The 15,523-nt window shown below is 38.5% G+C and overlaps 1 protein-coding gene and 2 pseudogenes across 1 annotated transcript in view; 2 read left to right on the top strand and 1 right to left on the bottom strand.

The window, feature by feature from the left end:
* THSD7B (thrombospondin type 1 domain containing 7B) overlaps window positions 1-15,523 on the top strand; it is a 975,852-nt gene that overhangs the window by 940,610 nt on the left and 19,719 nt on the right. The window contains exons 21-25 of the mRNA XM_056117681.1: window positions 1,508-1,653; window positions 6,847-7,006; window positions 8,258-8,431; window positions 8,518-8,613; window positions 11,447-11,529. Of these exons, the coding sequence (XP_055973656.1) occupies window positions 1,508-1,653; window positions 6,847-7,006; window positions 8,258-8,431; window positions 8,518-8,613; window positions 11,447-11,529 (659 nt within the window). The remainder of the gene's footprint in view (window positions 1-1,507; window positions 1,654-6,846; window positions 7,007-8,257; window positions 8,432-8,517; window positions 8,614-11,446; window positions 11,530-15,523) is intronic.
* On the top strand, window positions 12,476-13,664 carry LOC130026827 (serine/threonine-protein phosphatase 2A catalytic subunit alpha isoform-like; annotated as a pseudogene).
* On the bottom strand, window positions 14,486-14,620 carry LOC130027035 (uncharacterized; annotated as a pseudogene).

Raw genomic sequence — 15,523 nt, 5'->3', positions numbered from 1 at the left:
GAACTTCCAGGTGTGCAACCATGACCCTCCCCCCCCAAAAAAAAATCATTGAAATGCATTATTGGAATTTGATAAGGTATATTCCTAGGGATATTTTATGGTAATTTCAATTATGTCCAATTTTACCTTTCCAATTTGAAATTTAACAAAGAAAATAAGTTTTCATATAATATTTATAATTCAGATTTATTTATTTATTTTTTTTATAATTTATTTCTTTATTGAATCACTGTGGGAAAAGTTACAGAGCTTTCAGGTTTAGGTCTCAGTCATGTAAATATCAAACACATTTCCCTTTACCAATACTTATTTTTAACCGTGAACCCCAATAGAACCCCACCTCCCACCCCTCCCAATTCCTGTGAGGCAGATGAGTTCTAGTTAATACTCTATCTACTTTGACTAGATACATTGTTTCGATAGAAAATGCACAATTATTGTTTAGAGTTTACGACCCCCCCCCCAATCAGACATGCTGAAACAGCGTTGTGAAATGATTTGCTTTCTACAGCTGGGTTTAAGAATAAAATGGTGTCGCGCAGCCGCTATTGTGGCCGCGTGGTTTTGGATTTCTGCTATTTTACTTATTGACCCTGGAAGAATTTCTATTAAAAGTTAGATAGTTAAGAGATTGGTTTCTGTGCCCTGGAGTCGTGGCTGTGCCGGAGAGCCGCTCGTGGGGGGCAGCTGGCGACCTCGGTCGGGCGTGAAGGACGGCCCATTACGCCCCCCTTCCCATGAGGTCCCTGCCGCTCCCACCCCCGGCTCAAACCTGCTGTCCACAAGGCTCCCATGCGGCCGCCATCTTTCTTTGCAGAGAGGAGCGGTCGGGTGGGACAACACCCTTTCCCCTCCGGGCAGGCATGCTGGTGCGGTTTAACACATAGTCCATTTGCTTTTCTGCTCCAAGCGGGTGGCTCTCTGTGCTAAGTCCTTGTGCCTCCGGGGCCGTGGCCGTGCCGGAGAGCCGCTCGTGGGGGGCAGCTGGCGACCTCGGTCGGGCATGAAGGACAGCCCATTACGCCCCCCTTCCCATGAGGTCCACAAGGCTCCCATGCGGCCGCCATCTTTCTTTCCAGAGTATAATTCAGATTTAAAGTAAAAAGTCTGTAAGGGCAGAGAGTAGTCATAATCTGCAATATGTATTCCTAGCACACAGTAATATAGCCAGATCTTATTGGAGCTCAATAAATAAATACCTATCAAATGAACTAAGTTTCTGCCAGTGTTTATGAATTCAGTATATTAGCAAAAAAAACAGTTTGGACTTAGAATGATTACAGAATTAAAAAGATGACTGATATTCTGGTCCACAAGCATTCTGCCGACCTTAGATAATTGATGTTTTTGTAGAAATTTAAATTTGTGGGAATACTGAACACTAGACAGGACAAAATTCAATGTGTTTTCAAGTAAACACACATTATGTAAGGCAACAGTCTTTCTTTAAATTGCTTCTTTAAACCAAACTCTAACCCAAAATCTGACATCTTTCTTATCATTTTAGGTAGAATGAGCCGGACTCGATTTATCATTATGCCAACCCAGGGAGAAGGACGGCCATGCCCCTCAGAACTTACCCAGCACAAAACCTGTCCAGTGACCCCGTGCTATAGCTGGGTCCTTGGCAACTGGTCTGCATGTAAATTGGAGGTAGGTTCATGCATTCACCCTTAGAGAAACTTTTATCAGTATGTCCAAAGCTCCTCTCTAGTCAAACCTACATTTTGATGGAATAAATTTCACAGAACTTAGGCCTAATGCACTGCATTTTTTATGCCACAGAAAAATAACCAAATGACTTAATCTCCTGCAAAGTTAAAGTTCTGGGAAATAAATATCCATTCATTACCCACTGAATATAGTGGGCCAGGTTATGGAACTTTCAGTCTCTTTGGATTCCTCGAGAATTATTTTACTTGGTTTACTGGAAAATCAAAAAATTATTAAGGTAAAATCCAGGTGCTATGAAAATGAAAATGTAGTTTACTATACACTGTATTTCTTAAAAAGACATTTTTAGCATAGGAAAAAATCATGCATTGGGAATAGAAAACCAAAGTGTATGAATGGCATATCCTTATATTATTACATGAGCTAAGATTACCTTTTAAACAATGATTACTTTTTTATTGGTTTGAAGTATAAATTCTTATAAATATAATATATCACAACCCCATAGATTTTGCTGTATCAGCAAAGATCTACTGCTGGATTTTCTTTTTTTACATCTTGTGAATGAAAAAGCACGTTGATTTCTCCTATTTTCTTATTTTACCAGTTTGTCTTTTAGTTTATAGTCCAAAGTACATTTTAATTGTTTAGCAATAACTTTCATTATGCATTAAGAAATATTCAGAATACTCCCAAGAAGATGTTGACTGTTCCTGTCAGGATGACATTGTCATGCTAGTATTATTATCAAACAGAAGTTAAATGCCCATGTATTTTAATAAGTCTCAAAGGAACAAAAATGTGTGGTACATTTAGTCTCCCTTTTACAAAAAATAAGGTAAGCATTCTAATTAATTCAATACTAACTCAAGTCTACTGGGCTGGAGCGATAGCACAGCGGTAGGGCGTTCGCCTTACACGCGGCCAACATGGCCGACCCGAGTTCGATTCCTCCGCCCCTCTCGGAGAGCCCGGCAAGCTACCGAGAGTATTCAATATGCCAGACACAGTAACAACAAAGTCTCCAATGGAGACGTTACTGGGCCTGCTCGAGCAAATCGACGATCAACGGGAGGGCCTTTACCTTTACTTAGTCTACTAATCTAAAAATCCGCTTTGCTAAATCTTCAGCATTTTCAAAATGCTCCTTGAAATCACATTTTAAATAATACAAGGAATATTTATCATTGTTATAACTGTTGACAGAGTAGAGAAAATAGCACCAAAGCATTTGGGAATCTAATAGAAGAGAAAGAAGAGTAAAGAAGGTTAAGAAAAAGGAAAGGGAGGTAGGAAGGCTGGCTGTTGCTGCAAGTCTTATCAGGGAAATAACAGCTACGACATTTCTACTTGAACTTTATATTTTATTCTTTTATCTTCTCAGGTGTCAGAGCCTCTTTCATATTATAAACAGATTTCCAACTGATGCCATAGGAACATAAGGAAGGAATGACAGATGCAATATTTAATCTTTGCCATCATGTATTGAGTTTTACCAGAACCACAGAGGGACAAGAGGGTGGTTGGGAACATTCGAAGCATCAGTGCTGGTGGGCTTGGGAATTGTGCTGAAGCTACCCAATTTTGGAAATTCTGGACTCCAAGAACATGATCCTTTTGTGCATCTTGCAACTTGAGAGCATCCTTAGATTTCTCAATGAGGTTAATTTCACTCACTGACATTTGAGTAGGTTTGACTGACACTAGAGTTAGGTTTAACCCAGGGAAGGTCAGCAAACAGCAGTTTCTGTCCCTTACTCCCCTTAAATTTGGAAATCAGTCCAGAAACACTGTGTTCAAGATTTTTAACTTCTACAATCCCCCGCCTTGCCAATAAAATCATCAATCATTATAACTCAAAAGAAGAAAGAACAAAGGAGAGATCAAGAAAGGCAGAGAAAAAAAGAGTAGGGGAAATGTTTCAGTTGAGTTTTGGCTGAGCTTCAGTTCTGTTTTACTGAAGCCTAATTGTGAGCACTTTGTGATAGAGATGGTGTCTTTTCAATGAGTTGTCTTCTCTAAAACTGTTAGCTGAGCTTTTAGAGTAACTGATAAAAATACAGTCTCTATCCACAAAATACACTTTGCTCCTGGCTGTACTTCTCCGCTTCTCTTTGTTACGTATTCTGACCTGCCAGATACAGACTTGGAGCTCATTTACAGAATGTGGGAGTGACATGCTAGTGACTGATTGATCATAGAATATCAAATAGTAATAAGAGAAATTGTATGTAATAGGCTTGCCTTTACTTTGTATGAAACAAAATTAGCAGCAAAAATGGGTATTTATACTCAGTCTTTACTTTTCTGAATGTTCCCTCTCTCTAAATTCCTTCGCTAATAACATTCATTCAAACTAATTTTCCTAAATTTTAAAGCTCAGATTTTTAAAAACTGAGTCTGATTTTTGTCAACTATTTACCAGTTCAAAACTTTGCAGTTTTGCCAAATCTTTTAACTTTTTGATTCTGTTTTCTTGTATGCATTATGGAGTAGCAACCATACTTCTTTTTCTTTTCTTTTTTCTTCTTTTTCATACATGTTTGATAATTCAGCTATATTCTCAGCATATAATAGATATTAAATTTTGAGTTCAATAAATTGTAATCATTATTATAATTATGATAAAAACTATAATGATGATAATTAGCATCAACAGCCCCGTTATGTCTGGTTGATGCCAATTCAAAGTACACAAAACGGCTACTAATTATCTTGGCAGTGAGGAGTTTCATAAACTTGGCTTTTGAAAACCTTCTAAGAAACTTGATATATTTTCACTGTCTTGTATGTTAATGTTTTTCTTATGAATGAAATTATCTGTATGATATTAATTTTATAGCATGGCTCTTAATGTCAGAATTTTAACAGATAAAAATTAAATATAGATATATATTTGTCTTTTATTAAAGTGGTCACTGATGTAGGCGTGTTACTGTCATTTCTTTACACTCTACTTTCTTGAGTGTCAAATAAAATGTATATAAATTGAATCTATTCCATAAGGTTATAGATATCAGGAATTTCAGAATATATATATATACATATATATATATATATATATGTACACTCTAGTACTTTAGTCCTTAGGACACTTTTTCCAATTATAGTTTCCTATAGTCTATACCAAAAATAAACCTTAGTAAATTCTACAGAGCTTCCATGATCTAAAGCACACAATTATGAGGAGAACCCTTTCCAAAAATATTTTAATGAAACTAGTAATTTTAAAAAGTAAACAAGTACTCAATAAGTTGTTTTGAATGGCTCTACTGTAAACTGATGCTCATTTCACTTACCACAAATCATGTAATTGTATTCAAAATTAGGTTACTTGGTGGGGGTAAAATTTCACCACAGTCATAGGACAAGTTAGAGCAATTAGGAGCTACTGGTAAGTTGAGTGTGGGAATTTTGATCTTAGATAAACATATTATAATTTTATTAAAGAATCTCTAGAAGAAGAAATGATGATCACATCTGACTTGTCAACTAAGAAGTTTTAAGCTTTAAATTTCTAAAACTCAGGTTATGTATAGGTTGTACCTTTATATCTTTGCTAGTATGTCTGAAGCATGACTTTGCATGTCAGCTGATACTCTCAGTAGTCATTCTTTACAATAATAAAACCCTGTTTGCTTACCCATGACGTTGATACTCAGCAGTCAGTACCACAACGACTTTTCCCTCTCAGCAGACCCAATAGTCCTGCATCACTTACTCAGTGCTCTGAATCATGGTCATGGCTGCTTTAACTGACCACGTTGTCCTTCTTCACTCCTGCCAGTTCAAGAGACATGACAGATCCAAATTGTATTCAGTGTAGTTTGTTACCAAAAGTAAAATAAAAAGAAGAGTCACTCAAATTCCAATGTAGAACACATTTTTTCTGTCACCTAATAGCAGGTTATGTGTATAGCGTCCTTTGATTGCAGAAATAAAGGTAAAAAAATCCTCTTTCTGTCACTTTTGTTTTTCCCTTTCTTATTCCCCAACTGCAACAATATTCCTATAGACTCTTCAAACTTATGAAATTGATGGACGCTAAAGCATAAACCTAAAAATGTACAGAGAATTAATGTCCTCTGATATAAATGTTGATTAAGGAAAACTAGGTGATGAGTGGGAAATGGCATTTAAAATCCCATCAAATTTTTTCTACCCCCTCCTCCCCATCATGATGCCCTGTTTATACCGCATGAACTAAGAAGAGACTGTGGTTCACCAAGAAACTAGTTGTGTTTATTTTTGAATTCGAGGCCAGTTTGGTAGCACTTTAGGTGTGCTTTATTTTTACTTTTGTTTTAATTTTTATCTTTGGACGTGCCATCTTGGGGAATCGCATTTTTAGCAAAGGGTATTTGCTTAGCTCTATTTTGTAGTTATTTATGCAAAACAGAGCTGTGCTATAAACTTCTCCAAATATTAAATGAACTTCTGTTTGAAGTATGAGACCCTAACTAAAACTGAGGGAAAAATACTCATGAGGATCTGCCCATAATGTTATAGTAGAAACCTTTAATCAGGCAGATGGCTGAACCAGATAACCACTAAGAGATTTCCAATTTAGAGCTTCTGTTTCTGTGAGATACTGCACAACGTTTTTCTAATTGCCTAGAATAATCTAAGTAGAATGTGTATGAAATACCTTCAAAGAACATTATACAGCTCAGACAACATACTGAGAAAACAACTCCTTTGGCAATAGTGAGAAACAATTTTTTACTGGAAAACCTAACCTAATCCATATGAGAAAGTACTAAATTTTCTACAAAGGAGAAACAAGCTAAACAAAAGAGAAATTCATGCCCGGTGGCTGTACATGGTCTCATGAGGAGTGATTATGAATTAACCCATTTTATCACATACACCTTGACAAATTATATATTGTTTTTCTTTTTTCAGTCAATCCTGGCTAAATTCCAAAAGGAATCATCAAATTCTAAATATTTAAATAATATTGCATAACTTTTCATTTCTACTTCAGATCCTTTATCAGGTTGAGGAGAATTTCTTGGTGATGCTTTATTGTCAACAATTGAAAGAGAACTCCTAAGAGGAGGAAGCTGCTGAAAGATGCAGTATGGATTTTCCTGTGCAGAAGGTGGCAAGAGTCATTTCCCTGAGACTCATTTTATTTAGGTAATTCTGACACCTCATTTCCTTTCACAGGGTGGAGAATGTGGGGAAGGAGTGCAGATCCGCACTCTTTCCTGTGTAGTCCACAACGGTTCTATCTCTGACGTGGCTGCCCAGGTGGATGAAGCTCTGTGTGGAGAAATGCCCTTTCAAGACTACACCCTAAAGCAGACTTGCTCTGTGCCTTGCCCAGGTATGTGGTTTTAGATAATTTTTTTAAAATATGTTTCACTGCAAATTTATTTTGTTTGCTCCTTTCCATCGAGGAGAAGAGCTGTTTAATTAAAACCAGAGTTTTAAAAATGAATTAGAGTTAATTATTATGCTTATCACATTGGAATACATATACCTACAGCATCAATGGAGACAAAGTAGTACAGGGAGATGGATAGGGCTACAACAGACTTGGAAATTTAATATCAAATTTAATATTAAAATTGAAATATATTTGTTTTGTTTTGTTTTGTTTTGTTTTGTGTTTGAGGTGCCACACCTGGCTCCTGCCAGGTGTGATACCTGAAGACAGAGCCTGGAGTAAACACTGAGAACCCCAGGGTATGGCAAAAATATTATTAAAAACATGTTGAGGGACTGGAATGATAGTACCGCAGGTAGGCCATTTGCCTTGCACGTGGCTGACCCAGGATTGATCCTTGACATCCCATATAGTCTGCCAACCACCAGGTATAGCTCAAAAAGACAAAAAGACAACAAACAAACAAACAAACAAACAAAAAACCACCAAAAAAAAAACCTTAAGAGATAATTATTGACTGAATCTTTGTCCAGATGAATCCTTGGGTGGTAGCAGTGTGGGGATCAGTAAGGTTACAGATTTGTGAGCAGACCCTGTGTTTAAGAGTTGTGTGTCATTGATAATTAAATGAAATACATGGATGTATTTTAATACTAAAAGCAAATTGGCTTGTATGGCATATGTTTAAGGTGACTCACCATATCCTCACAATATGACATAGAACATACACATGTGCAAATACACATGCATATATGTTCTCATAAATATACACATATGTTACATATACACAAATTCTTTAGATCCAAAGATATTCCACTTCAGTGTTTTCAATCAACTTGGTTTCAAAGAACAGCTGTTAATAATGGTTTTATTGTTCTTGGAAAACTGAGTTGCTATAATCATTATATCTCCCTTTAAAAAAATTTTATCTCTAGAGAAAAGTAGTATTCTCTAGAATTTGAAGCAATGTAATTTGCAATACCATATGACACTGCATTACTAAACTATACTAAATCATGTTACTTCATAATTTTTGTATATGCTGATTGAAAAATTGGTCAGAATGCAATGTGTAGTACCTAGAAACCTGTTCATATCACTGCACCAAATCTCACCATGGACTCTATCATGTAATGCATGTAACATTTTTCATATTGTTTCCACTGTTCTGTACCACACTCCATCTAGGAGACTGTCATTTAACAAAGTGGTCCGAGTGGAGCACCTGTGAATTAACCTGTATCGATGGAAGAAGCTTTGAGACAATGGGTCGCCAATCTAGGTCCAGGACATTTATCATTCAGTCTTTCCAGAACCAAGACAGCTGTCCCAAACAGGTTATAGAAACCCGTCCTTGTACAGGTATCAGTTTTATTGCTTTGATTAATCAATTCTTACTCTATTTTTATATGAAGCATAATAGAACTACTGCTATATTTTACTTGCAGGAGGCAAATGTTATCACTATATATGGAAAGCAAGTCTTTGGAACAATAATGAACGAACTGTATGGTGTCAGCGTTCAGATGGCATCAATGTCACAGGTAATTCTGCTTAAGATTTGTGGTGACTCTTGAAAAAAATCTGAGAATTGTGTGTTCAAAGAATTAGCTCATAAATTATAAGCAAGCATAGACTTGGCATTGACCTCAAATAAACTAAAGACAAAATTTCATGGAAATAAATCATCATAAATTTACATCTTAGAAAGCAAATAATTCTGGAGCCAGAACGATAGTACAGGGGGTAATAAACTTGCCTTGCTCATAGCAAACCAGGTTCAATACCCAGCACTCTATAAGGGTTGTCCCTTGAGCTCACCACAAGTGACCCCTGAACCTAGAGCTAATAGTAAGCCTTGAGCACCACAAAGTGTGGCCAGAAAACAACCCCCCAAACCAAATAATACTATCTTAATATGCATATCAGTCAATATGCAGGAATCAGCTGAAACACACACAAAATCCTCAAATAGCAAAACCTGACAGTACCCAAAGAGTTCCTACAAGACACTGGTAGCTTGAAACAATGGCTTCTAAAAATGTTAAATGATATAAATTTCTCCATGAAATGTTTTTGGTACTATATCTCAACATATGCTAAAGAAATAGAAATTAAGAAGGTTTTTCAGAATTAAATTCTGGAGCGATAGCACAGTGGGTAGGGCGTCTGCCTTGCATGCAGCCAACATGGCCAAGCTAAGTTCGATTCTTCCGCCCCTCTCGGAGAGCCCGGCAAGCTACCGAGAGTATTCGATATGCCAGACACAGTAACAACAAAGTCTCCAATGGAGACGTTACTGGGCCCGCTCGAGCAAATCGATGATCAACGGGAGGGCCTTTACTTACTTTACTAAAAGGTAAAGGTAAAGGCCCTCCCGTTGATCGTCGATTTGCTCGAGCGGGCCCAGTAACGTCTCCATTGGAGACTTTGTTGTTACTGTGTCTGGCATATCGAATACTCTCGGTAGCTTGCCAGGCTCTCCGAGAGGGGCGGAGGAATCGAACTCGGGTCGGCCATGTTGGCCGCTTGTAAGGCGAACGCCCTACCGCTGAGCTATCACTAAATTCTAAAAAAATTAGTTTATGGGGTAATGTACTTGCCTTGTATGTGGCCTACCAGGTTAAACCCCTGGCACACCATTTTGTCTCCCGAACTTAGCAGGAGTGACCACTGGGCACAAAGCTAATAGTAAGCCCTATTACTATTAGCTAATAGGAAACTAAAATATTTTGGTAATATTGTAAAGAACTTTTGTGGTGAATTATAAATGCTTGTGTTCATATACTGGAAAAGAGTTTTGAATGTTGTGTTATTCATGATTATTAATATTTAAATATAGATTGAGGAGAGGTTTCTCATTACAGTGGATACAATTTGAAAATGCTCCATAATTTTAAAGGTTTTTTATTACTTTTCAACAAAGAAATGAATTGTCATTGTTTTTGTTTAGTTTGCGGGTGATAAAGAGCTTATTACAAGAATAGAAGAATTTCTGTTCTCTAGGAGTAAAATTGTTAGCTCTACCTTTTTCTTTTTTGATTTTACATTAGTGATATTTTCTTCTATCTGAAGTTTATCCATACAATAATTCATCTTAAGATACTTTTCTACTCTGTAATTTATTGTTAAAACAAAATGCAGTGTAAAACTACTTAGCCAGGACTCAGAAGCATCACCTTTACAGTTCACTGAGAATTAATGTTTATTTGGGGATTACAAGTCCAATGTTCTATATAAATAAAGTTATGTAAACTATAAAAATACTAAAATTTCTTTCAGTTCTCAACAGATCCCTCCCCTAAGGGATGCGTACACTTTTTGGATACTTTGGGTTAGAGGGAAAAGACCTAAATTATCAATTTCACACCTCTGAGCTAAACTGGATCATGAGGGATGTACATTTTTTTCTTTCTTTGTGAATTGTATTTCAAGTAACAGTGAAAATGTAGACCTGTTTTCTATACTACCTTAGGTATAATCTTTCTGCTATGACATAAATTATGCTTCATTGACAATTACAATAATTCAAAGACAAAACTCCATAAATGCAAAGAATATTGTAAAATAAAGTTTAATAATGCCCTTAAATAATGAATTTTATAATTTAGTATGTACAGTTCAGAGACATATAACTAATGTGTAAAAACTGGAGAGATTTTGTATTAAAGGGACGTTATTCCATTCACTTATCTAAAGTTACTTGCTGAGCATCTACAAGTACTATGTCAGCTATATGACTTCCTTCTAGTATTTTTACATAAATTTTTAAAAATATGTGGTGGGGAGAGATAATACAGCAGGTAAGGAACTTGCCTTGCACACAACCTACATGATTCTCTGTACTGCATATGGTCTCTTGAACACAATTGGTGAGGCGCCCAAACAAACAATAATGGTAGGAATCCATATGTTACTCTGTATGTGTTTGTATTCTTATTGAAAAATTAGAATATTACCAAAGCTTTTAATATTTTGGGCTTATGAATTGATCAGTGCCATTCATTAACAGTTGCTATATGGAACCAGCTCAGGAGTGAAATATACACAAAAAAAGGTCTTTGAGAAGATATCTCTTTTACTCCTGAAATTAAGTGGAGACTTGATTCATCCTTTAACCGATCCTAGCATTGTTTTTCCAAGCATGGCCACATGATAGAATTACGTTACAGCAAATGGATCTAAAGCTACTGAAAACATCTTCTATTATTTAAGCCTATCTCAAACAATCCAGCCTAGAGTAATGGATAAAGTAAGACAGAGACACAGGTCAGCAAACAAATTTTTTTAATGATGTGTTTGAAAACTAGCCATTTCAAGAGAGATAAATGTTTGTCATAAAAATGTGAACAAATGATGGTGTGACTTCCTTCGTAGGAGGTTGTGCTTCTCAGACACGTCCTGCTGCTATCCGGCAATGTAATCCAGCCTGCAGAAAACCTTTCTCCTACTGCACACAGGTGAGTCACGTGCTAAGAGACTTCCAGGAGTATTTTAAGTGTTGCATTAGCATCTGCTGTCAGAGAGCTCCCAGTCTGCTACTGCTACAGCTGTTGCATGTGTCCGCAATACCATCTAGAGGCATCTGCAAGAGTCAGTCAGAGCTATTAAGAATTTTTTTGTAGGACCCCAAATTTCTGAGAGCACTCTTCTTCGTAAAACCAGATCTCATTTATTTTAATTTAGCCAATAAAAGCTCAGATGTTTTATTCTCCTTTTCTTCGTGTTTATGTCTAAACTATTATGAAAAATATTACAAAGTTATGTCCATTTTCACTATTATTTGATAAAACTGATTAATTTTATGATTAATGATTGACATACGCATTTAGGTAAATTTCAGTGACTTGCATATTTGTCTATAAGATTTCATTCATTTCATTTCATCATCCTGTTATTCGTCGATTGCCTCGAGCAGGCCCCAGTAACGTCTCTTTCATCCTAACCCTGAGATTATATTCAAGGCTCTTTAGGAGAATGAGACCCATCATTGTTACTGGTATTTGGCATATTGGGTATGCCACGGGGAGTTTGCCAGACTCTGCCCTGTGGGCAGGCTATATTCGATAGCCTGTAAGTTTGTCCAAAGTAGGAATGAGATAATAAGATGTCATAAAAAGATGTCCTGATATGATGTCGCGTGGCATCTTTAAGATTACATAACTATATATGTTATGCCTATATTATGTATTATAATGTATCAAAAATAGGAAATGATGTTTAAAATATATAAACAGGAGCTCTGGGGCTAAGAGCAAGTGGGGAAGGAGGGCAGTGGCCTTGCCAGAGCAGGCGCCTGTCAACACCGAGTGACCATCCCACCCCACCACCACCTAATCCCCCACCCCAAGGAGCCAGTGGCAGTATGTACATGTGATCTGGTGCAGGCGGCAGGGCGGGAGTAGCATGGAGCAGCACCTGGTTGGATCGGGTGACATCACTGACGAGGTGTTCACCAAAGAGCTCGACCACTGGATCGAGCAGCTGAATGAGTGCAAACAGCTGTCCAAGTCCCAGGTCAAGGGCCTCTGCGAGAAATTCTAAAGAAATCCTGACAAAAGAATCCAATGTGCGGGGCTAGAGGCTGGAGTAATAGCACAGCAGGTAGGGCATTTGCCTTGCACGCAGCAGACCCGGGTTCGATTCCCAGCATCCCATATGGTTCCCTGAGCACTGCCAGGGGTAATTCCTGAGTGCAGAACCAGGAGTAATCCCTGTGCTTCACTGGTTGTGACCCAAAAAGCAAAAAAAAAAAAAAAAAAAAAAAGAAAAGAAAAAAGAATCCAACGTGCAAGAGGTTCGATGTCCAGTCAGATGTCCTGTCACCATCTGTGGAGATGTGCAATGGCAATTTCATGATCTCATGAAGCTGTTTAGAATTGGTGGGCAAATCACCAGATACAAATTACTTGTTTATGGGAGGTTATGTTGACAGAAGATATTATTCAGTTGAAAAAGTTACTCTACTTGTAGCTCTTAAGGTTCTTTACCTTGAATGCTACTATTACTATTACTATTCTTTGAGGAAATCATGAAAGCATACAGATCACAAGTATATGGTTTCTATGATGAGTGCTTAAGGAAATATGGAAATGCAAGTGTTTGGAAATACTTTACAGATCTTTTTGACTATCTTCCTCTCACTGCTTTGGTGGATGGACAGATCTTCTGTCTACATGGTGGCTTCTCACCATCTATAGATACACTGGATCACATCAGAGCACTTGATCACCTATAAGAAGTTCCCCATGAGGGCTTCATGTGTAACTTGCTGTGATCACATCCAGATGACCGAGGTGGTTGGGGGTATATCTCCCCAGGGAGCTTGTTACACCTTTGGGCAAGATATTTCTGAGACACTCAATCATGCCAATGGCCTCATGCTGGTGTCTAGAGCCCACAAGCTGGTGATGGAGAGATATAACTGGTACCATGACCGGAATGTAGTAACGATTTTCAGTACTCCAAACTATTGTTATCGTTGTGGTAACCAAGTTGCTATCATGGAACTTGATGATACTCTAAAATACTCTTTTTTGCAGTTTGACCCAGCGAGCCACAGGTTACTCGTCGTACCCCAGACTACTTCCTGTAATGAAATTTTAAATTGTACAGTTTAAAATGAACCGTATATTGACCTAATAGAAATGGGAAGAGCAACAGTAACTCCAAAGTGTCAGAGAATAGTTAACATTCAAAAAACTTGTTTTCACACAGACCAAAAGATGAGTCATATAAAATACAAAGCCTTTTGTCGTCAACAGCCATAACCACTTTAGAATGAACCAGTTCATTGCATGCTGAAGCGAGATTGTTGGTCAAGAAACCAGTTTCTGGCATAGCGCTATTTGTAGTTACTTTTGCTTTCTCTGAGAGACTGCAGATAATAAGGTGTAAATATTAGCACCTCATGAATACAATTTAACTTCCATTTAGCTATAGCTTTACTCAGCATGACTGTAGATATGGATAGCAGCAAACAATCGTTGGAGCTTAAAGAACGTTTTTAAAAATAAGTACCAAGGCCTACTCTCTACTTGTGAGTTTTTGAAATTGTTTTGTTTATTTTCAGGGATACCCTTTAATTTAATTGTATGATTTATCTGCACTCGGTTTATTTCCCTTAAATCTCAGCCTCATGTTGTTCTTTGTTATTGTCAGGACCTGGTGCGTTGAACAGAACTGTTTTCCTCTCCCTGCCCCCCACCTGTAAGACAATGTTACTGCACAAGAGCACCGCAGTGTTTTTCATAATAAACTTGTGAACTAAGAACTGAAAAAAAATAATAAAGGGAGCGATAGCACAACGGGTAGGGCGTTCGCCTTACAAGCGGCCAACATGGCCGACCCGAGTTCGATTCCTCCGCCCCTCTCGGAGAGCCCGGCAAGCTACCGAGAGTATTCGATATGCCAGACACAGTAACAACAAAGTCTCCAATGGAGACGTTACTGGGCTCGCTCGAGCAAATCGACGATCAATAAAATAAAATATATAAACATATGTAGGATAACTACACACACTTGATCTTAGCCAAAAGGCCGAGAAGCGATAACATATCCGTGAAGGATAACATTGCTTTGTCCTTCCACAAGAAGCTTAGGTTTATCTGGTTACACCCACCACAGTGCTCCTGAGGCACTTCCATTCCATTGTATTTATATTGGAGCGGATCTCCTAGTTTTTCATCATTTTTCATTTCATCATCCTGTTAATCGTCGATTGCCTCGAGCAGGCCCCAGTAACGTCTCTTTCATCCTAGCCCTGAGATTATATTCACGGCTCTTTAGGAGAATGAGACCCATCATTGTTACTGGTATTTGGCATATTTGGTAGGCCACGGGGAGTTTGCCAGACTCTGCCCTGTGGGCAGGCTACATTCGATAGCCTGCGAGTTTGTCCAAAGTAGGAATGAGATAAAAGATGTCATAAAGAAAAGTTCTGATAAGATGTCGCACAGCCGCGAATGCGGCCGTGCGGTTCTGGGATCTGGATTTTATAGTCTCTGAGTCTTGGCCGCTGATGGGATTACATGGCGCCAGGGGGCCAGGTGGTGGGTGTGACCCCCGCCTACTGGAATTTGGAGGATCTGGGTGGAAGATGCTCGACTCCAATTCGAGTAGGCTTGGAGGTCTCGGCCCCGGAACCCGCGTGGCTTTGTCCCTCTGCCAGTACCTTCAGGTGTGCGGAGAGTGGTCTCAGCATGGTGGTGGCTGGTCCTGGAGGTCTCCGGCTGCCGTAGCCCTGGCCGGGGCGGGGAGGAAAGCTCAACCCGCTCCCCTCCAAGGGACTCCGGAAAGGAACACCGAAGCGCGGGGGCAGAGACTGCACTGCTCTCGTCCGGGATCTGGATTTTATAGTCTCTGAGTCTTGGCCGCTGATGGGATTACACGGCGCCAGGGGGCCAGGTGGTGGGTGTGACCCCCGCCTACTGGAATTTGGAGGATCTGGGTGGA

This window comes from Sorex fumeus, unplaced genomic scaffold (genome assembly GCF_029834395.1).
Source record: "Sorex fumeus unplaced genomic scaffold, SorFum_2.1 ptg000035l, whole genome shotgun sequence".
Taxonomy (NCBI): domain Eukaryota; kingdom Metazoa; phylum Chordata; class Mammalia; order Eulipotyphla; family Soricidae; genus Sorex; species Sorex fumeus.
Note: the sequence above shows the minus strand (reverse complement) of the source record. Positions and strands in the feature narration are given on the sequence as shown.